Source organism: Pseudopodoces humilis, chromosome 3, assembly GCF_049639895.1.
Source record: "Pseudopodoces humilis isolate 2021_Gansu_Grassland_sample_001 chromosome 3, ASM4963989v1, whole genome shotgun sequence".
NCBI classification, from domain to species: Eukaryota; Metazoa; Chordata; class Aves; order Passeriformes; family Paridae; genus Pseudopodoces; species Pseudopodoces humilis.
In genome coordinates, this window is record NC_142202.1 from 56,737,224 (window position 1) to 56,760,658 (window position 23,435).

The 23,435-nt window shown below is 39.8% G+C and overlaps 1 protein-coding gene across 2 annotated transcripts in view; it reads right to left on the reverse strand.

Moving 5' to 3' along the window:
• The window catches only part of MTHFD1L (methylenetetrahydrofolate dehydrogenase (NADP+ dependent) 1 like), a 143,936-nt gene that overhangs the window by 69,534 nt on the left and 50,967 nt on the right, over positions 1 to 23,435 (reverse strand). For both annotated transcript variants that reach the window (XM_005518641.3, XM_088053208.1), the window contains 2 exons: positions 21,917 to 21,985; positions 14,633 to 14,744 (listed from right to left, as the gene is read on the reverse strand). In XM_005518641.3, coding sequence (XP_005518698.3) covers positions 14,633 to 14,744; positions 21,917 to 21,985 — 181 coding nt within the window. The remainder of the gene's footprint in view (positions 1 to 14,632; positions 14,745 to 21,916; positions 21,986 to 23,435) is intronic.

Genomic DNA, 23,435 nt, shown 5'->3' on the forward strand with positions numbered 1-23,435 from the left:
TTTCAATCTTTTCCTCAGAAACATTTATTTTTCCATAAGAAAGCGATTTTGCCATTGAAATGCAGGGCAGCTTTAAATGAGAAACTAAAGGTTACCTCATAACCTCTCACAGTTACTCACTTTTAATATCAATTGCTGTTAACTTTCCAAGATCATCCCATACATTAAACAAAAGAATAGGCACAATGACTCGTACAGATCATTCCCACATTATAGACAAAAAAGAATTACAGAAAGTTCATTTATTTATTCCAAGCCAGACAGGTGAAGAAAACCCTCAAACCTCAGTCCTCTGACAATTAAGGATACAATTCCTTTTTGTGGGTGTTAAAGGCCTGTTTATGTATGGATGCTGCAGATGTTGGATTTTAAATTCAGGGTGGGAACCAAACTGAAAACTCCAGGAGCTGGCAAGAGTAGCACTGTGTGACAGAAAGCATGCTCTGCACATCTCCACAGCTCTGCTTGCCTCCCCATCTTGAAAATATACAGAAGTGCAACTGCAGCGACCCCTGCCTCCAAACCACCAATTTAGGGCATGGTTTTACCCCGTGGCTGAACCAAATGAGCACCCTGCCTTGCTGAAAGGGTAATTCTTGTTCATTCTTAAGTCTTCTACCTTTCTCTCCTGCTCTATCCCTGCTACCCAGACTTTTTTGGCATTCATTTAATTGGAAGGTAAACTTACAATTTGCTAAACAGAAACAAAAACATACAAAAAAAAACAGCACCAAAAAATTGTCAGGCTGTATTTGAATTAGTTGAAGTAAGACCAGACAAGCATCTGAACGTGTTCAAACAAGCACCAGAAACAAGAGAAGGAAGGAAGATACATTTCAGCAGTGGAAAACTTAATTCTTCCCTAGCCACCTTGTCAAACCATACTCCCATACTTCGAATGTAAAATTTGACATTTTCTTGCAGCTCACTATAGTAATGAGCTCATTATTTAGATTTATTACTAGAGATTAAAAACAGAAGATGCCTTTCAAGTCACAAACAATTCATTCTAATAGAAATTAAGCGAGCTGAATGTGGCTTCATGGATTACACGTTTCTTTGAATCCCTCTGCTGGGTTTTACAGTCACTCTCTCTTAATTTCTGTGTCCTATACTCATGTAAAGATCTGTAACTCTTAGGCTAAGTGCTGGGCCCTGACATGAATTGCAATGCATAGCTGAATACACTAACCAAACATACACAGTTCCCTCTTTTATAACCTCCTTCTGTTACAACATTAACCAGAAAAATTCAAACAAAAGAACTGTGAATTTTAGGTTGCATGCTTTCACTATTCATAGCACGTTTTCTTTGAGGTAACAGCGTAACATTTGCTCATAAGACAGATGACCACGTTTGGAGTACAATTAATGGCACAGGAATAAGGCAATTACATTACATACTTTAAAGATCACCATGGACTTTGGCAAAAGAATTATTAGTCTTCGGGTAATTACAAAATTAAAACCTCACCACTTCTTTATTTGGAGTTGCACGGAAGGAATAATTAACAGCAGCACTGATGGCTCTTCATTTAAGGCCATTCTTCTACAATTCTGCAAGGAGTATATGTAAGTATAACTTATGGTACCCACAGTATTTCCCAAAGGGCTTAAAGTAAACTTCATTGACTTAAACCATGTTAGTCAATGCATATCTCACTGCCAGACTTTCATTTACTTCCACTTTTAACAGATGCAGTTGGCTGAAGCTCCTGACACCAATACACCTTTCATCAGAGTGAAACTGCTTTCTGTTGGGCTCTCTGGTCCTTCTACGCTCCCCTTAAAAATGCTACTGGAAATGGACTTTGAACATGCTTTGAGAATTCATGTTACAAGCATCTGGAAAATACTAACTTCAAGGGGCAGGCAAAGAGCCTGAAAATTTCTTCCCTGGAAAAGTTCTAAGCATTTCATCAAATGGTTATGAAACAGCACATGCTTTAGCACCAATATTGTACTGTTTTGTGGAAAAGGAAAGAAGGGATACAAAGGGATGTTTGTCTCTTGTTGAGAAAAACCACCATTTCAGCACATGCCCTGGAAGAAGACATCCGGAAAGGCAGCAGAAATACAGTCGGGCAATGAGTGATGATACACGTAGTGAGTGAGGAACACAGAATTTTTGCATCCAGACAAGCTACCATCAGAGCCTATCACAACTCAGAGACAAAATCCATTCAAGCAGCTCTTCCCAGCACACGCTGGGCTGTGGGTGCCCTTGCATGCCTTCAGATGGGCATGGCTGGCACAGGGGGAGAGCTCAGGAAATCACTCTGTGCTTCTCCTCGTTCTCATCACAGAACAAAAAGCATCTGTGCACAGACAGCAGAAGGGTGGTGATGGCCCAGGCTGCGGCGAGTGCCACACAACAAAGGGCCGCTGAATCATGATGATCAATGCTCCTGTCACTTGTGCAGTCACCCAAGGCACGCCAGGCACGGAGCCATCCATCACCACCGTGCAAGCCCACCCCACAGTGCAGGCAGCTCTTCGCCCTGGGCAGCCGCCATGGCAGAACTCCCCCTGACTCTGCAGCGAGACACATCCTTGAGAAGCATTCTCTGTCCTGCCCTTCTAAAATCCAGGGAGCACTTGCTTGTTATGAGAATGATTTTGCCCTTTATGTGACTTAGACATCGTCTTTTCTGTGTACCCGTGGAGTGCATCCCTCTCCTAAAAGGACAATCAGGTTCTGGTTTTATCCCACTTAAGTTTTGCTAGGAGACAGAATGCCTTCCTTTCATGATTGGCCTGGGAGAGGACACCAATAACACTATTCTTGACAGCAGAACTACATATTTTAGAAATTCATGGAAAAGGGCATCTCCAGTTATGCATCCCCAGGAAGAAGAGTATTATTCCTCTGCACTAGCAGTTTGTCTTGATGTAAAAACGGCCCAGGGAAACATCTGATGCAAAGACTGTAAATTAGTCTACAAGACCACCCCAAGAGCTTTGCTGGAGAGCTCTGTGAGAATGGAAATTATTGTACACAGAGTGCAATATGTGTATTAAACACACACAGAATTTAAGATATCAATAAACAGAAAGATGTTCCATGGAGACAGAGAACACCAGGTACTGTTAGTAGTATTTTAGGAGACAGGAAATAATGCCTGCTTGTGGGAATGTAAAACATAAGCCACAGAAGAGCAGAGGAGGGTGAAAGAAGCAGGCAGGTAAAGCCCACTGTGCTGCACAGACTTCATGCAATAGCCACATACATGGAGAAATGCAGCAGAAGCACTTCATGGAATCATGGAAATCATGGAAGCTTTTCATGGAAGCTCTCCAATACCTTTTGCAGGGGCGTTAGTTTGGTTGTAATCATCTGTGTTTTTAAATTAATATATACAGAACTGGTATTTGAACCTCTTCTCAAAGTGTAACACTGATGATCTGTGATAAATTTATTAATACATATTTGCTGTTTTCCTGATAATTTTTTGATAAGGAAAAGGAACTCAAATGGTTAAAATTGCTCTGGAAAATAACTGTGTCTGTTAAATGATATGATGTCATGTGTAATTTATCTTACAGAAAGAATTACAAACTGAGGAGAGAGAAGCCACTAAGGTCACACACCAACATATCCCATCTTCCTACATGGAATTCCCAATTAAAAATGCAGTCAAAACCAAAGTTCTGCTGGTTTACATGACAAATCCTTGCAACTGCTCATGGCTAAACTAATTTTTTAATGCCTATTGTGAATTGATCCACTTAACCACAATTCATGTAATCAGGGCAACAGAGCTGCCATTGCAAACCACCCATTACCATTTCTGAAATATTTCTACATTATTAGTTGTCCCTCCTTGCTACAGCTTATAAATTATTAATTTTTTTTTTTCAATTCCTCTTCATAATTGCCATCATCTTGTCATCTACTCTATCATCCTTTAGCCCTCCCCCACATTTTTGTGCTTCCTTGCTCCTTGTGCAGTGAAGAACCCCAAAACGTACACTGAATTCCTAATTGGCTTTTGGAAAGGCTGAACCTGCAACCCTTGATTTATGAAGCTGTTACTCAGTCTCTCGGGAGCTCTGTTTGAGATGCTGTAGATGGAGGCAGCACAAAGATACCGTGTCCTCATGCATGTAAAGCATTTGCTTGTCCCTGAAGCTTCATTCCCACTCAGGGCTTGCAGCCAGTGCCAGGCTGAAAATACATTAGAAGCATGTGCCTGATTCCTGCAGGTAGCAAAGCTGAAGAGCTCGAGATTGTAGCTTCAATAAGGCTGCCAGCGTAGAAAGCCAGCGATAAAGGGACCAAGAAATAGGCCCACCATATAAAAGACAGGTAGCCCACCCAACATTTAAAAAAGGCTGAAACCTACATTTTCTCTTATTGTAGTAAAATCTAATCTGTTTTCTCAATCAAATGAAATTAAATAAACTGCAGTTTTATAAAGCTGCAAAAATTAAATTACAATGTCAGAGCATTAAACTGACCCTGAGATACCATTTCAGGTATTAATCTTTTCTTTTAATGTATTATTTTATAGAATCAGAGAGCAGCCTTTGAACACTTTCAAATATTGTCAACATCTGACCTTCAAAAGCACTTTGGCTATTTGCCAAAACACCACTCTTCCCATTAACAAATCATACTGGCCATACATAACCTAACATTATTTGCAATCTCATTAACATGATTAAAAATAGTTTAGAAACAAATTTACATCTCTAGACATGAATTCTTGAACTCCTCTTTAAAGCTAATCCGATTAGGTGATCAGATCAGATGTAAACAAACCTACTTTCTGTTTTCAAAGACAAATAACTATTTTTCTGTAATTATTTTCTGTTAAAATACCCAGCATACAGTAATACATATACTTTGTTGCCTGGAAACTAAAAAAACCCAACAAAATAACAATTTAAAGTTAGCATATTTTCAGAGAGATCACACTATTTTTCTTTTATATTGTATTACCATAGAGTACTTAATTTTTGAGGCAAAACAAAACATCTGTAAATAAAAATACTTGGAGCCCTTAGAATCTGCACTTTTGTTCCAGGAGCATCTAAAGACATAATGTTAACCTTTTCCCCAAACCACATTATTTTAATTGGGCTCATAGAGAGGGCAGCACAGGATGAGAAGAAAACATGTCAGAGTTCTGATCCTGAATAAGAAAATGTAGCTTTAAACAATAGTTTTTGAAACACAGAGCTCTCAGTGCGCCTGAGCTTATGGTATACTAGCGGAAAGCAGAAAATCAACTCTGCAAAATGTAAATTTGTACTAGATGAATTGAAACTTTGCCTACTATAATTACTGTAATCAAAAATGGAAATACATGTATTTATGTCTTTTTCACATTCCATGTTTTTACTGACTTCTCTGGAGCCTTGAAGAATTAAGTCAGCCATTCCAAAAGTAAATATACAAAGTACATAAACAAACACTGCCCCCTCAGTATCTGCACATTATAAACAATTTTAATTATAAAAGCTTTCAGAAAACAAAGCACTTCTGCCTGCAGATTTAGAACTAGTCAGAAAATAAAAAGCAAACACTGGTTTCTCCAACATGACGTAAATATCTGAAGAAACCTAATTCTTATACAAGTTGTCCATAAAAAGAACATTAGGTTTCAAGATCAAAAGGTCAGTAAACCAACCAAACAAAAATCTAATAAAGAACTAACATTTTCAACTGATATTAAAAATAAACCATCCACTAAAATTAAAATTCAGCCTTTGAAATGGGACTTGGACTCTTTATGCATACTCTGCCCTGCTGACCCTTGCTAAAGGGTGTAAGTCAATATGAAATACTCAGAAATGGAGAGAGGATGATGGATTTTCTGCCAAATAACCCTAAGCAAAAGTAACGCTGTTAGCTGGGAGCCTTCTTTTATTTCCTTTACCAAGTGATGAATTAAGAGAACTTCCTAGCACACATGATGTTTTGCTGTTTGCAATTTTTTTTAACCCCTGGTTCCTTTCTTCTTATAAATAAAAAGAATACAATCAGTGGGCAACAAGAGAACAAAAGGAACTGCTTCTTATGTGTTGTGAGTTTTAAAACTAGGTAAGATTTCTAAGTTGGGGAGGGAAGGGAAAATAAACAGAAGTTGCAATGTCATCAGTTTCTACTCATAGAATGGTATTTTATTTATGAGGAACTGGGCAGTGCCTCTACTTTCTGAATGAATGACAGATCCTATCTATTTTTACCTCTGGGTAACTATCCTGAGACTGAGAATAATGGATAGCCCTTAGCAGTTGTACACTCCATTTGGTTTATGAATATCACTGCCAGAGGAAAGAGTTGTGTTAATCCCTAACATGTTGCAGAAGAGGTCAGCATACAGGACATTAAAATACCATGTCAGCTTGTAAGTAAATTCCAGATGCATGTTTAAGTATTGGCAGCTGCCATGGCTCTACAAAAGCCCTGTTACCTTAAAGTTCACGTTATAGCAGTGCTTGTCATCTCCCTGATCGCTATGGCGAGACAGGTTTTGCCCCCAAGAAAGTTCATAAACGGAAACAACACATCGGGAAGAATGGGATTATATGTGCAGGCACAGAGGCTGAAATTACTTGCTTAAGGCCACAAAGCCAGTCAAGGACGGAGTGGGAATAAGATGTATGGCTCCTGTCAGGCACTGCAGTGCCACAGCCACATGACAGACCGGGACATCTCCATCAGGGACCGCGTGCTGCTGGTGGCAAGTGATGGAACCGGCAGCTTTGTCTCCTTGTCTTTCACTGGGCCAGAAAGAGGAGACAGGACAGGTTTCCTCACGGCACCATCTTCCTCACGGCATCTCTGCAGTGAGATAGTTTTCACTCTGAAAACTTCTATCAAGGGAAAAAACCATGGATTTCTCAAATAAGCTATACGTGCCCAGTTCTCCACTTGTTTGTGACCCAGCTGGCTCTGTTGTGGTGTGACACTTCATTCAGCACACAACCAACACCCATGTGCTCCTTCACAGCTCCTAGGCTGTGAGAAAACCATTTAATTCCTTTTCCAGTGAGGCACAGAGAAGCATCCATCCACCCAGAAACAATAAAAACCCCATTGAAAATAACTGTGATAAGGCCACGCTATCTCTTAATTATTTTCTAGTATGTGACCATTAAAATATCTTTCTTCATACTGAAATCACCAATTAATTCAAAATTCTCTAAATGTACAAATTAAAATGCCTGGTCTCTCACATGACATCTGGCCTGAGAACAGTGGTAACTTCTGGTCACTAGGAGGAAAGGCAGTCAAATAAACAGCTTTGCTATCCTGCAGGGTTAACTTCTTGAGTAGAAGATAATGTCACTATTAATTACATAAGCTCTAAAAGAGAGGCAAAGACAGAGTGAGCTGCTATGCTAGGGAACAAGTGTCAGAACCTGCAAAGGAAATGAGAACAAATTACAAGAGTCTTCAGTCCCACAAATTAAAACACAGAAGCTAATGATATGAGGTTACTGCAATATATTAAAAGTGGAATTAAAAACCTGAAACACACAAGAGCTAAATGCACTGCTCTTAATAAAGTGTGAATCAGAGTTTTCAAAATGCTGGAGGAAAAAGAAAAATACAAACCACAACACTTGTATCAACACCTTAAGTAAGTTCCTTTTCTTTTGGTGCCTTATGCCTGAAAAGAATCAAAACCTATCTTAAAGTAAGGGGGGGAAAGTCCGAGTGACTACAGGCTTGATGGTTTTGTAGCTGATTTTTAAGAAGAGAATAACTTAAAAAAAATTGAAATAAGTAAGAAATATAACCTTTGTCTACCAAAGGGAGGCTGTGCCAGATTAAAAGCTTTCTCCAGTGATGAAAATATGACAACATCTCATCAATTATGATGAACAAAAGAACCTACTACAGCAACATATAGGGGTCTGCAAACTAGGCTAGAAGAACATTATTTCATGATTAAGGGGAGAATAGCAGCCACCACATGAGAACTGTGGGACAGGAGAGAGGACCAGCCCCAGGGCTCCCATTTACTATTTGTTAAACCATGTCAGCAGAAAGGAGCACTGATGGAGTTTATTGGCAATAGCAAAGCTTGAAAATGTATCACATGGGAAAAAGTTTCTGTGAATTTATGAAGAAAAGAAACAGAACAAAAGCTATTGGTAAAGAGTTACTGCCATTGGAGAAAGGTGACAAAAACTCTGACATATGATTTGGGAATTTCATACTTGCAAACATCAGGGAGGAGTCTGGGAGCCTAGCATTAATATTAAGTCAATCACAGTCATGAATGGAAAATGTGTGCTTAAATAGCTAGAGGCAGTATTATTAAAATTGTCACTTGAGAAAGAGAGGACTAAGCTGTAACACAGTATTACAAAAAAAAAAAGAACAAATGAGTCCAAATTGGCCATGGCAGGAGCTAAAAATCCTAGCTGGTTTCAAACTGGAGCTAAGTTAGTTTATGAAGGAGAGCACTTGATATGCTTGTCAGATAAAACAGAGAACTCAGCTAAATGGCTGATGATTTATAATCACATGTTATTTTATTGCTGTAAATTGCTCCTTGCAATTCTGGATATAAACAGCAGATTTGGGAACAAACACAAATATGCTTTGTAGCAAGGAAAGACTAAGTCAATTTCCAACACGCTTTTTAAGTTTTATTGGTTTTTTAAGGGAAGAAGGTAAAATCTCACTACAAGACAGTCCATAATTTAGGAGGTTTTGTCTTCAAAATAGCACCACCTCTCTTGACTGGGCAAAAATCACTTTTTTATGCCAAGTGTAATATTGGTTAGACATAATTTAATAGTTCATGATCAATACCAACTTTCAGTTTTGAGTGCAGCTTTGCATAATTTATATGATTTTGAATTAATTCAGCTCTGAAATACAGTGACATACGATACTGAAGTCAATGCTAGAATGCTTCCTTACACACAGAAATGTTCAGGACAGCTCTCTTCTATTCAATCTTTCTTCTGAAAAGTTTGGTATTGCAATGTATGCTAAAGAGCAGAAGAAAAAAATGTATAGAAATCTGCAGTGACAAGATGGAGTCAAAACTTTTTCAAGGACTCTGAACACACAAAAATATAAGAAAAGATTTGACTCTCATTTCACCTAATAATTCATAAATTATTTCAAGACTGTTTTAAGCACTTTCTGCAACAGAAGTAGACAGTAGTTTAAATCACTGTCACCTGACTTCCAGTTGCATCAGACTATATGCAAACATGATTTGCACCCAGATTATTTGTGACAAGGCAGTAAGCAAACTCAGCTTGCAGGAACTCTGACTTCATGCCAGTGAAGAAAAACACATTACACTACATCTCGTCTCTGAAGACTTTCCTGCTTACTTAGTAAGAAAATTTGATAAGATTTTAAAAGCATGAAGAAGGAGACGATTTTTTTATTCCCACTTTACAACAAGCGAAAGAAAGGGAATTTACTTTTACCACAGCAGTTGTGAGGAAAGCAATAAAAAGTGCAGCCTGGATGTGAATGGCACCACCACTCACAAGTGAACAGCACAGATTCACAGATCTTCTGGCAGTAATGGTACCTTGTTTTGCAGTTTGTGGTACCACTGAGACTCATATTATTAGACCATGACTTTAAGAGCCTCACAGCAATACCAGCTAACACAGTATCACCTTCTCTGCCCCCTCCCCACGGTCACAGCTGTGCCCAGCACAGCTGCTTGAGCAGCTGCACCATGAATGGGGTCAGAGAAAATACTGTAAAGCTCTGAACATCCTTCTTCTCATTCACAGTAGACACTGATCAGAGCAGGCAAGTAACACCTACACTGATAATGCTCTCAACCACCCTGTACTGTGAAATCTTAGCTTTGCTTTAACACTTTAACAAGAACAGCCATATTGTTCAGAGAACAAAATACTGGAAAGCAATCACACTAAATTTTGGGGTTTTTTGTGAAAGTAAGAGTGAGGAAGTCAGAGATTAAATAATGCAAACTAGAAAGATGCTGGGCAGATTCTTAAAAATTAAAGCTTTCAGGAGGGTCACTGCATGGAATCCCCTTCTAATGGTATCAAGCAAAAAATATTAAAAATAAATCCTTGAACTTGACATTTAAATGTAATAATATCACATTACTAGTGGTGCCAAAAGAAGTTTAGCCAAAGTATTTGGGCTTTATTTCCTTTTTTGGAAAAAGAGTACACTAAAAAATGTATTGAAGTGTTTTATGACAAAAAAAATCTACTGAAGATTATTCACTTAGTGTATTAAACACATACAATTTTATAAGGTGCTGTATAAACTTGTTAAACAATGTCTGCTCTGAGAGTATGTAAATGGATAGCCTTTGAAATAAAACTTTGTATGTACTGAAGAGATACTTAGAACAGCTAGCATCATTAGCTTCCACTAACCAACAGAATACCAACGCAATAAAAAGAGTCAACCACTTAGCTTATAAAAATTTACTGTATCTACAAATCCTTTCCAATTACATCAAGTGTACCAACTAGAGAAAGAAACAGAAAGTGAACTTTTAAGTCAGCAAGAGTTTGCAATAATTCCTCTCTTGTCCCCTGACAAAACACACCAGCACAGCATGCTCTCAGCATTGAATGTGACATGCTTATCGGGACTAGCAAAGAAAGCCATCAACAAACAAAGTCCAAACCTGAGAAACAAACTTGAGAAGAACTTTGCTTTAGGATTCCAATGATCTACTCATGCTTCACTTGTCTTCTGATTTACAATAACTCCTCTCCTTCAGCTGAAACACGAAGGGATTAAAGAGATGTGTCAGAATAATTTCTGACAGCTCAGGAGAGCCCACAGAGTTCAGAGAGCCACAAAACCCACAGCTGCAGGGGTACATTCATTGTGCCACAGCGTGGGCGCTCCCCACGCAGGAGCTGCCTGCAGCCATCCTCAGTGGGCCACTCTTGCTCACAGCAAGGCCGGGGGGAATCTGCAGGGAAATGCTAAAAGGCTGAGAGGAAAAACAAGTGCAAACCAGCCAGTGGCAGCTGCAGGATTGCACCTAAAGTTCAGTAGCAAAAATCGTATCAAGAGCTCAAAATTAGGGCAAAAAGGCCGAGTTATTGGTGCATAGCAACATGGCTCAGGAAAGAGAAAGGAAAAGATGAGCTAAAAAGCTTAAGCTATCTAAAACCTAATGAAGGCCTGTGATTTCACCTGAAAATGAAGCAGGGAATGCCTTCAGTTAGGGAGAGTTCACAACAAGACTCAATGGTTAAACTTCATTTATACTTTTTTTAAAGCAGACTGTCTACATCACTGTTACCTGACACTACTCAAAAGGCACAGCACGATGCCATTCCAGCTGAAAAGCAAGCAATGCAGGGTAGAGAGAGAAAGTAAGGTTTAAAAAATAAACTTTAAAAGAACACTTTGAGAGGGTTTCTTTTTTTTTTTTTTTTTCTTTTTTTGCCTTGGCCATGGCACATGGTCACACAAGCAATTGGATCTACACAACAGTTTGGTTTCTCACTGCTGGCTGTTCTAGCTCACCCTCTCCTGCACCAGCTCTGGTGTTTTTGTGACTCTGGGCTGAACTGCTTCTGTGTTAAGTCAGCAGAAAACTAAGCCAACAAAAAGGGCAATAGGTTTCTGCTGGGATGTCATGCAAAAGCAGTTGAGCACAGGCTGCGAAAGGAGACAGGCTTAGCTGGCCTGGCAATGCAGGCTCAGTCTGGTCAGCTAGTACATCCACAGTAGCTTTACTGGCACTTGAAAGCTCCAAATGAGACTTTAATACTATAAATATTTATTTCAGCAAGAACACCATCTTATGTGGCATTATCTCATCTTCCCCCTGTCACACAAAGCTGTTTGCCCAGACACTGTCTGTCGAGGGGGAAGGAAAGGGCTTTTTTTTATTGTAGCTGTTTTCAATGGAGACCAAGTCTCCAGCTTAGCTCGTCACATGGCTCTGTGAACAGGTGTGCTGGTGAAACAGAGGACTGGAAACAAGCAGCTGGAGGAAGGAGGGTGCTTAAACCAGGACAGAGAGTTAAAACAGTCTGTGTTTGTAAAACTGCATTGCAAATTCAAGCCATGCTATTCTCCCAAGTACTGTCCACACATTTAACAGGAAATTCTGCCCTAAAATATATATGGTGTAAGTAAAAAAAAAAAAGAATAAGCAAGAAATAGATATAAGCACTAAGTATATAAAACAATAAATAGATGAATTATATATATTTTATATCATCATCCCATCTCATGGTGAGTGAGCTAATGTATGTATATTAAGATATTTATTCTAATATTCAGGAAAGTAATTTAATTTCAGAATACATCACAGATTTCTTATGTTCCTGCTTTGGATGCAGCTGAGAGTAATCTCATAGACTGTGGTCCCTAAAATATCTCTCCCAGCCACATGGTTCTGCAAGATACCTTATTCTATTCCTAGCACCTTTTGAACTCTTTCCTGAGCTTATGCAACTAACCTACATGGCAGAACTGTACTGTAATCACTCATACAAGATTTAATGAGTGTCAGATCTAATGCACAACATCCCGAAAGGGGAATGTGGAACAGTGAAAACTTTTTCTTTTAGCAGGAGTAAATAAACTTACTCAGCTACTTACCTAACTGCACCATAGCTGCCCTGCACCCTGGCTGTCTGAATTAACTACAGGATCAGCTTTTCCCTTGGAATTCCAATGGCCACAGAGGGCTCCACAGTGAGCAGGAATGCAGTGGAGTTTCTTGCTCTCTGCTTTGCTGTGCAGATTCACAAGGCACCGGGCCCTCCATCTGTATGGACGTCACCTCAGTGTGGACTGGTGCACACTTTGTAGCTGTCATTTTAGACTTCAGTTGTGTAGGGTAGGATAGGACAGCATTTAATAAACCAGTGGGTGCAACATGTAGCCTCTGCCCACGTGCTCTGACTAGTTACCAGAAAAAATGTATTTTTTTAAACCATAAAGCTTATGGTAATTACAGCCATTAGAACAAATATTTACACTTGCAACTATCTGCAAAGTTTATTTAAGTAGGCCACTCTATGAACTATTGCTTTTAATAATCTAACAAGGGCTACAAATCATGCTGAAGTTCCTGGCTCTGCAGAGCAAAGGCAGTCTTATTCTGAAGCCAGTTTCATGGGGATTTGTGTTCTGTGGAATAAAATCTGAACAAGAGCCTTTAGCTGGCAACACACAAAGGTTTTCCTATATTGAAGCTATGCTGCTTTGTCTCCCAACAGAGAAACTGGAGCCAAAGACAAACAAAGCAGAAAAGAGAGTTAAAGACAAACAGGTGGATAAGACTGAAAAAAACCCAAGAAATGCAAGGATATGCTCTCTGTGCCTGAGGAATGCACTCAATGGAAGGGAATCCAAACCTAAGGCAATACACTTTGGGCTCCAAAACCTGGATGAAGACTTAAGACTGTTGCCAACACACTTTCATTCAATTGATACACAACTGACTCCTCACTTGAAAAGATTCCACACTGCAGAAACAAAGTCACTTCACACCGCTTATGAAAAATGTTACCTACCCTTAATTCTTCTGCTCTTCATTCCACAAAGCCATGCAACAACAAACATGGCCCAGTGAAATAGGAATTCAACTATCATTAAATAAATGTACTCAGAATGCAAAATTTTCTTTTCTGAGTGAATGTTTGATTAATAGAGGGAAATAAACAGACCTTTAAGCTGTTTTTATTTATTGCTTTTTACAACACTGTAAAAAACAACCCTTTCCTGTATGTAGGTGTGACATAAGAATATACATACATGTTTCACTATTAGTTTAAGGGTGCTAGCATAAGAAATCTCATGTTTCACATTGCTGCATCTTTTCAAGAGCATTGTTACACAGGTACTCAAACTTCAGCTTTAGGATTAATGTAATCCAACCTGGGTGTTCAGGACTCAGGAAAGAACGGCTTCAGCAGTGCAAAGGCATCACTACTGCAGAGCTGCAACGCTCCTTTTATCTAATTAATTCTAAGGTTTAAACACTCACAGCAATTTTTATAAAAGCTAGTTCATCGTTCAGCCACAAGTTTATTTTGCCTGCAACTGTAAGCTCTATGTGTCTATTGTTGCTTGTGCAGGCCGAATTCCTAATATAAGAGTCTGCCCACTCAAATGCTTTCATGGGAACGAAAGGGCCTCATGGTAAGGTTTGACAATGCAGCTGGACCAACCAGATGGCTCACAGCCACCAAGATGAGGCATTATTAATCCTTCTTCTACCACCTTGTCTCTGCTAGTCCTCTGCACTGGGAGGGACATCTGACCTCTGATTTGGCTGAGTTTACAGAACTGGTAGAGAAATAATTCATCAGGAAAGAAAAAATGGTTTCTGCTGGTGAATCAAGTGAGGCCAGATGAATACGTATAGAATGAACGACAGGATACCTCTTTCAATGCAATCCAGTCATTTGATTGGATCAGCCACCTTGTGGAGTGAATAGGTTTGACTCGTGAGTCAAAGATGGTGACAGGACTATGGTGACAGGACTTGTGACAAAAGGCAGGGTAAGGGAAGAAGTGCTTTTGGCTTATTACACATTCACTTTAAGATTTTTTAATACTGATATTAGTAATAAAGTAGCATTCTTACTTTTAATTGCTAATTTTCCCATTCATTTGCATCACTGCCAATTTGCAGATCATAATACAATAAACTGAATATTTACTTACCTACAAATCCTTTCTCTCCAACTAACTTAAGAGCAATTTTATCTGCCAAAACAGAAGAATTTCCATGTGCAATGTTAGCAAAAGGTCCAGCGTGAACAAATACCGGTGTTCCCTGGATGACAAAAAAATATATGTAAGTAATTCAGTGTATAGACGTCATGGTTTAACACCAGCCAGCAACCGAGCCCCACGCAGCTGAATACTCACTCCTCTACCAGTGGGATGGGGGAGCAAATCAGAAGGGTTAAAGTAAGAATAGTCATGGCTTGAGATAAAGACAACTTAATAGGTAAAGAAAAGACTGCACACACATGAGCAAAACAAAACAAGGAATTAATTGCTGTTTCTCTTGGGCAGGCAGGCGCTCAGCCCAGGAAAGCAGGGCTCCATCATGTGCCATGTGCAATGGTTACATGGGAAGACAAATGCCATCACTACAAATGTCCCCCCTCCCTACTTCTTCCCAGTGTATGCTCAGCACGATGCCATATGGCTTGGGATGCCCCTTGGGCCAGCTGGGGTCAGCTGTCCCGACTGTGGCCCCTCCCAACATCTTGTGCAGCCCCAGCCTGCTCGCTGGTGGGGTGAGAGGCAGAAAAGGCCTTGACTCTGTGCAAGCCCTGCTCAGCAATCACAAAAACATTCCTGTGTTATCAGCACTGTCTCCAGCACAAATCCAAAACACAGCCCCATACTAGCTGATGTGAAGATAATTAACCCTACCCCAGGCCAAACCAACACACTATGTAAGAAACTCAGTAATTTTTTGGACTTATCAGAGTCACATATAAATCAAAGCACACATAGCAAGGAAGTGCTATTAGACAACTCAGGGGTTCCAGGTACATTTCAGGTGTTTGAGACCTCATTTGCCTACTTCATTCTTAGAAAGGTAATAAACAGTAGTGCAAACGCACACAACTTCCTCACCCCTCCTTGCACTAGTTCATGTTTCACAGTGCCACAGCTCTGATACTGTGGTGTACTATTCTGGCACACACCCTGTAACAAGCCCTAAATGCAGCACTGCAGACACACAAACCAGAGCCCAGCTCCAGCCCTACTCCAGGTCTGTGTGCTTCTGTTCTCCTCACTGGCTGCAAAAGCCATTCCTGTGCAGGCAGAGGAGCCAGCAGAAGCTACAAGGGACCAGAGTCAAGGGTTAAGGAGCTGGAGATGGCAAGGGATGTGCTGGGGTGCAGCAGGGATACTGACACAATGGAAAATGCATTCACTGCTGCTGGCAACCCAGGTGCAGAGCTGAATTCTCCTGCACTGGACACCATACAAATACACAGGGAAAATTGACTCTGTAGATGAACCAGTCTAAACCAGAGAAAGGAGAGGCAAGGGGTAAGCAAATTAGCTACCTAGAGGGAATTTGTGAGGTAGGAAGCAGTTCTCAGCTTCCCTCTTATATTTTTTGCATACTTCTCCAAGGAAAGGAGAAGTCAGAAAATAAGCATCCTCAGAAAGGGATTAAGATTAGGTGGGATTACATTAACTGCTATTTTTTCTCTAAAACAGGATACACAATCAGACAGAAGAATGTCACTTCAGCTGTATTACTACAAAATACTTAGGCAAACAAATACCCATTGTTGCATTTATGCATCTTAAAGTGCCCAGCTGGTTAAAGAAAAGGTAAGCAGACAATTTCACATCATTTCCATCAATGTTATTCTCACATTCTGTACTAGGAGCTACTGTCAACCCTCAAAATTTCAGGCAACCTCTTTCAAGTTTTGACCAGAAACACCAGTTAAGGAGGACAGTGTTCTATGGATCAGCTGCAGGGCACATCTAATAGTCCCCTGAAGCACAGCTTGGAAACTATTAACCATAAAATACAAGTTGGTTCTTCCTCCTCTCCCCCAGCCACCAGTGTCTTAAGGAAACAAGCTACATAGGAAAAAATCTCTGTTTAGCTACTCTAAATTGTGTTTTACCAAAAACATGGACAATTTAGTGATGATGACTGGAAATCATATACAAAAATGATTTATCAACAAAAAGCATCTCTTCTTATTGCTTCCTTTAGAAGTAATAACATATAATTAATTGTTTTGCTCAGAGGAAAGACAAGTAACTTTCTAGCCACTGCCACATGCACAGACATGGGTGGGTGCTATTCTCCATGAACAACACAATTAAGCTACAACTCAGGAAACTCTGCCTTGTACATGTTAGAGTAGAAACAGGAGCCAAAAAAGTAAATGAAGGAGAGATCATGCCCTGTAACAAAAGAACTGATGTAGATCACTATAATCATCACACAGTGCTTACTTAGGGTTAGCTTTTTTTTCTTGTTTTCTATCTGCTAATGGACACGTACTGCAATAACAATTGAGATTTTACACAGACACACAAAAACTTAACATGAACTACATATGCCTTCAAAGCTTCTCATCTGGGCATCACATTAATAGGTGCTATGCAAAATATGTTATACCTATCCCAAAGAGCTTGTAACATACAAAATCAAATGCAAACAACTTCCACCAAACTAAGTTGAAGATTTACTTCTCCTTTAATGCAGTATTTACGCTTCCGGCATTCAAATAAGTGGGACCACAAATTTTCAGCTACCAGACTCAGAGCCATAAGATTTATTCCAATTTGTCTTTTATTACTCAGTAAGACTAATTTTACTCTTCCAAACCCTAATTTCTTGTGGGAAGCAATCACAGGGCTGGTCTTATCAAACGCCAGAGCACACACTGGGCAGATGTGATGCAGGGACCCACAGGCAGTGACTGGGCAGCCCAGCACACACTGCAGCAGCTGTGCAAAGAGAGGTGCCAGAAGGGGAAGGCTCCTCCTACATTCCCTGTGCTACTGAGTTTCCAGGAGTTCATCCACACAACATGGATAGGAAGGGAGTGTGGACTGCAGGATCCAAAATCCAAAATATTGGAAGTCAAGAGGCTCCGACTAACTTGAAATCCAAACATACTACTAAATCACTGGCATAGACAGATGCTCCCCTGGAGCTCTGAAGGAAAGGAGGAGCAATTGGAATGTTTTTTTACAAGAGCAATCCTGCAAGAAAAGTAAAGTTTAGGTACTGGGGAAAGCGAACTCCAGCAGGACCTTGGGAGCCTCAGGCACACCTTGGAACACGGACAACAATGTCTTCTCAGGTCAGCTTTAGTGACTGCGCCAGTCCATCTGTCCCTCTTATTTTTGCCACTTATTTTTGCTACACTCTTAACAAACTATATGGAGAACCAAGCAATGGCACTGGGATGCATTCTGCTGACTGTTTGCAGTACAGAAAATTTTACTGTCCAAGTTTCAGTAAAAGAAAATAAACCCAGAATGTCAATAAATATCTGAAGTTATCTGGCCGCCAGAAGGATGTTTATAATACTTATTACCATCCTTCTCTCATCTTTACTATGAGTGGCACTTCAAAAGTAACACAACAAACCACCCCAGAGCAGCCAGCCTGCAACTACAAAGGGTTGTCCCGTAGAGCAGCTGCTCTGTTACGCATGGTATAAATAAATGCTAAACATTAAGGGATCAGTCGACAAGAGAACAAATCTGTCATGAGAAACATGGATAAACACTATGAAATCATTATGCACATTCCAAACAAAGTAATCTCAATTCTACAGCACTGGATATAAGTAAGCTCCACTGAAGTCTGCAGATATTGTAGATGGAGTGCCCTGTGTCTCCCATTTTCAGATTTTTACTGTCATTCCTGCATATAAAACACTGTCAATCACTGACACTTTCAGGCAGAATTTCTGGTGTCAGAGTAGCAGGACTGTGACGGAAGGCAACCCACCAAGAAACCTCTTTAAAAATCAGCAAATTAAAACACACATCAATTCACATATGAAAAAAAGGACTGACATAAGTTGCCAGTTCAGTTCCATGCAGGACTGACATCTGGTCATTTTTGATTTATGACCTTCTAAGCCTCTTCTCCAGTGCATGCAGACATCCATACAAAGTTGGTTGTTAGTGTCCCTTTTCACAGACCCTTAGAAGCAACTCCTCAGATTTCCATGGCTTAACAAAATTCCCATCCCATCCCCTGGCTCATGGGCAGATCACAGAGGAGTGCAGCTGCACTGGCTACCATCTCTGCAATGCCTCCTTCCAGTCACTGCTACCCACAGACACTATGATTTACAAATTATGCCAAATCAACTGTCAGCCATCCAGATCTCCTGCTCTCCCTCACCCAAAAATCTTTTTGCCACTCCCCAAAGTCATCTGGAAGACCTGCTTTAGTGAATAGTTGTATCCCTAATTGCCAGACAGGTCCACGGTGCATTCTGAGCTATATTTGTGTTCTCTGTAATCTTACTATTCTGTTTTTTCACCACCTATGTGCTGCAGGATTTTTTTTCTAGTTTTACTGTTGTCAAATTGTGGTGCTGTTGCTAAAAATCCTTACACTTTTATGAAGAACTCATTCTCCCCGAAGGGATTAGGATTATGTTGCCCACTTATTACTGGTAACTTCTTTGGAAACTTAAGATGCTAACTTTCAGGTGCTACTTATTAGGTTTATTTCAAGTGTAATGTAGGCTTCAGCTGTCCTCATTTCTGATTTGAAATTCACACATTCATCAGAAAGATGACTATAGCAGAAGAAATATTATTATTACATCTATCACCCCAGGGTATACTAGGATTAGTTTGGCTTACACTCTATCATGCTAGAGGGCTCTAAACTCACAAGTGGATCTCTAGAGCTTATTCAAGTGTGCAGGGCACAACATCCTCTTGTTCCCTGCCTTTTTCTTTTTTAAACTGAAGCTGTTAAAAATAGCACCTCTTACAGTCATTCAGATGAAGAATTAAAAATAACGAAGAGAGTTCAAGAGCAGCAACAGCACAGGCAATGATAGAGCAGGCCACTACATCCTCAGGAGGGCCAACCCTGTCCTGGGGGCATCAGGCACAGCATCACAGCCGGGCAAAGGCAGGGATTGTCCTGCTCTGCTCTGAGCTGGGGCAGCCTCACCTCCAGTGCTGGGGGCAGCTCTGGGTGCCACAATGTCAGAAAGAAGTTAGAGAGTGTCCAAAGGAATGTCATAAGGATGGTGAACAGCCTGGAGGGGAAGCTGCAGGAGGAGTGGTGAGGTCACTTGGTCCGTTCAGCCTGGAGGAGACTGAGGGGAGACCTCACTGCAGTTACAAATTCCTCATGAGGGTAAGAGACGGGGCAGGCACTGATCTCTTCTCTGGGGTGACCAGTGACAGGACCCAAGGGAATGCCCTGAAGCTGAGCCAGGGGAGGCTTATGTTGAATACTAGGAAAAGTTTTTTCACACAGAGGGTGGGCACTGGAACAGGCTCCCCAGGGCAGAGGTTTCAGCACCAGCCTGAACCAAGAGTTCAAATAGTGTTTGGACAATGCTCTCAGGGATGGAGCTGTGCAGGGCCAGGAGCTGGACTTGGTGTTCCTTGGGGGTCACTTCCAACTCAGCAGGTCTGTGATTCTACATGAGAGCCATGACACAGCCCAAAAGGACATCAGCCAAAGCACAGCACTATCTTGGAAAATATTTAGATAAACTGGGGGTCTCCATTCCTGGATAGGTGACTCATATTAGTCTGCAAGACAGCAAGTATCTGAAGGGTGACAAAAATTCATCTTTAAGACTCAAAATGGAGGAGTGGAGCATGAAAGAGTCTTCTGTTTTAGTTTGCTGTTTTAAAAATAACTGTGTGAGAAGAATTTAGGGGAAAAATATATCTTTGGGTAATGTGGTCAGGGTCCTGCTAACAAGCAATAGTGTTTGATGAAAGTTGGCAGATGCTTCAGCCATAGCAGAGATTAGACTAGAAAAGATTACCACATAAAAGGCAGGAATTTTTGTGCATAGAAATGTGAATATAAAGAAATGCAGGGAAAAAATAAATGCATGCAAGTCCCAGAACCAAATGCCTATCGATCAAAAGTATCTCTTCTGACACTTATAATTTTCTTTCACAACACTGCAACAAAACCACAGCATTTTTCCAACAGATATGCAAAGTGCAATAGAGGGACTAAACAGTCAGAATCAAAGCTACCTTGTCACTGGTGCCTAGCACATACAATGTTATCTAAGTGGTGATTATAATACTGAGTTCTGACCGTGACATTCTTGATCCTATGTGACCTCCAGTTTCTGCTATTGGATGTTATATTAAAATTATCACACACAGACATACATTCTTCACACAGCCACATGAAAGAACAGGTTTTCTTTGCAGGGGAAAATAATTAAGATGGTTATAATAAAGTAACATAGACTTCAATTCTGTTTTTCTAATATTCTCAGAAACTAGGACGCTGTCTCCATCTAAACACAAAAGCAAAAAGGTAGTTATCACTTCAACATGTTGTAGAAAATGAGACATTTTTATCAACTGGTGATTGCACTGGTATCTTTCTGCATTCTTCAACTTTTCACCATATCAAGAATCATTGTGAAAGATTCCAGCTATGTAATTTTGATGGTCAAATGAAAAAAAAAAAAAATACACTGTTTTTTCTCCAAGTGCATTTGTTTTCAAAGCTGCTTCATTATTTCCTCATTTTTCTTTCTCCTCCTCCCCTTGAATGTTGCTCATCAGTTTCCCATCAAAACATCAATACCAGACTGCCCAGGCACAAAGTTAGCTTGCAGTAATTCTACATTCTTTAAGCTTTTGGAAGAAAGCACTTTCGGGAAGGTGTAAAACATTCCTCTCAAAGCTTCATTTAGTCCACGAAGGCACTGTGGCAAGATAGGGTGGCTGGGAGCCATCTTTTGAAAGTGTATAAACAGCTGAAAGGACCCTCCTGCGATTATGAATGGCACAAACAGTAGAACAGATTAGAATGGCCACAGCAAAGCACCTTTTTTTCACACAAAACGCTGGGCTGTGGGAATCATCATGAGAACATCCATATAAAAGAAACACACAAAAAGGACATTTCCCTATAAGAGCAACATGGGAAATAGTAGTAAATCTGTGACTTAGAAGACAAACCTGCCTTCCATTGTGCTCAGAAGCAGCTCAACAATGCACTGCAGCTTGTTTGCAACACTAGGTAAAATTATGACTATAGACAGATCTCAAAAAGGAAGAAAACCACCAGAAAGAGATAAATGCAGATAGGGTTGAATAGTTAGTACAAACAAATTAACATTTGCTAGGATGCTTTTATGGATTGGACCCTGACTTGAACTTTGAAAGTCAAGCACAGTTGCTGAAGAGAAGCATGATCAGCACAATATGGAATTTGAAAGTTGGAGAAGGGCAGGCATCATAAGCCATACTTACCTCTAATGTCTGCATTAGTGTGGGCTTAATTGCATCTTTCATCAAAACTGCCAAAGCACCAGTTACTCCCTAAAAGACAAGGGTCATTTTAAGACAAGAGACATTTTAAGGAAGTCAGTTCTAAGGTGCAACATTTCCAAGTTACACTTATAGTTAAAAAACCCTTACAGTTCAAAGTGTTACACTGATGCATAAAGAATTGATTTAGATATTACCTCAAGACTTCTAAAATCCTGTATTTACAGTGTGTCAAAACCAAAAATGATTCTATTCCAAATACCCTTAAAAGGCAACAGGTAACTCCTTTGTCCTATTTCATGGAGAGATCAGAAACAGAATTAAGTGATCAGCATGAGGATGTTCAAGGTAACAAAAGATGAAGTGCCAAAGGCCACTGAGACCTGAGAAATCAAGAAGGTGATAGCTTGCTAAAACTGCTCGAAGAAATGACAGATGTATTTCTTTTATTACAGAATCAACAGCATAAATCAATAGCTAGCAACAACCAGAAAGGGTATTTTTCAAGACTTGTACAAATATATACATAACAGATACAGGCTGAAAGCAGCTACAGAGTTTATTAGGGGCAGGTAAAGAATACATCATAAGTTAGAGGTGCCTTACTGTGATGATGAGAGCACAAAAAGAGCTAAGCAAATAGCTGCATTTTGGTCGTAAAAAAATCTTACTCCTCCCTAAAAATTTTGCTGAAGCATAAATTTCACACTGACTGACCTTAAAATAAATAAAAGTTTTGACAGCCCTCTACACCAAATTTCAATGCTCTTTCTAGAAAAAAAAAGGCTACAGTGTGCACATCACTATCACACTATCAGACTACATGAAGAGTGCTATCTAGAAACCACCAGCATATGTTCAAATTTATTCTTGAATTACTTTAATTTTGAGATGGTGTTTTGAAAGAACTAGATAATGGTTCATAAAAACCACAGTAGTGTTATAAAGAGTGGTTCATAGACTTGCCAGAGAACACAAAAAAAAAAGAATTTAATATATTTTTTGTATTGAAAAGAAACATGAAAACCAAACAAAAACCCTAGCTGCTGAGAATTGTTTAAAATGAAGATTGAAAAATGTGGGTACAATGTCCAAGTTGCCTATAAAGAGACAAACAGTAATATTCAAATAAAGGAAGGCAATAAAAATAGTGCCTTTATAATTCCCAACACAGCTTTTGTCAACTAATCCAAATTTGAGCAATCAAAGTCTGCATGAAAATTTTGACGGCAACAGATAAGGGACATAAAAGTATGTGGTGATTAAGTGCAGTATTTTATAAAATTAAATTTTCCCCTTTCTGAGCATCACATCTGAGCATAGACTTCAGAGGAAAATGACGCAAAATATTTGGCCTTAGATAAAACCAAATTGAAACCAAAATAGTAAAACTGGCTTCTACTGATGCATAGCAAGTGTTTCCTTGGAGGACTGTGAGGGAGAGAGAGAGAAGGAAAATATTTTCCTTTGCACTCTGCATTTCCCACTATTTACAAAACCC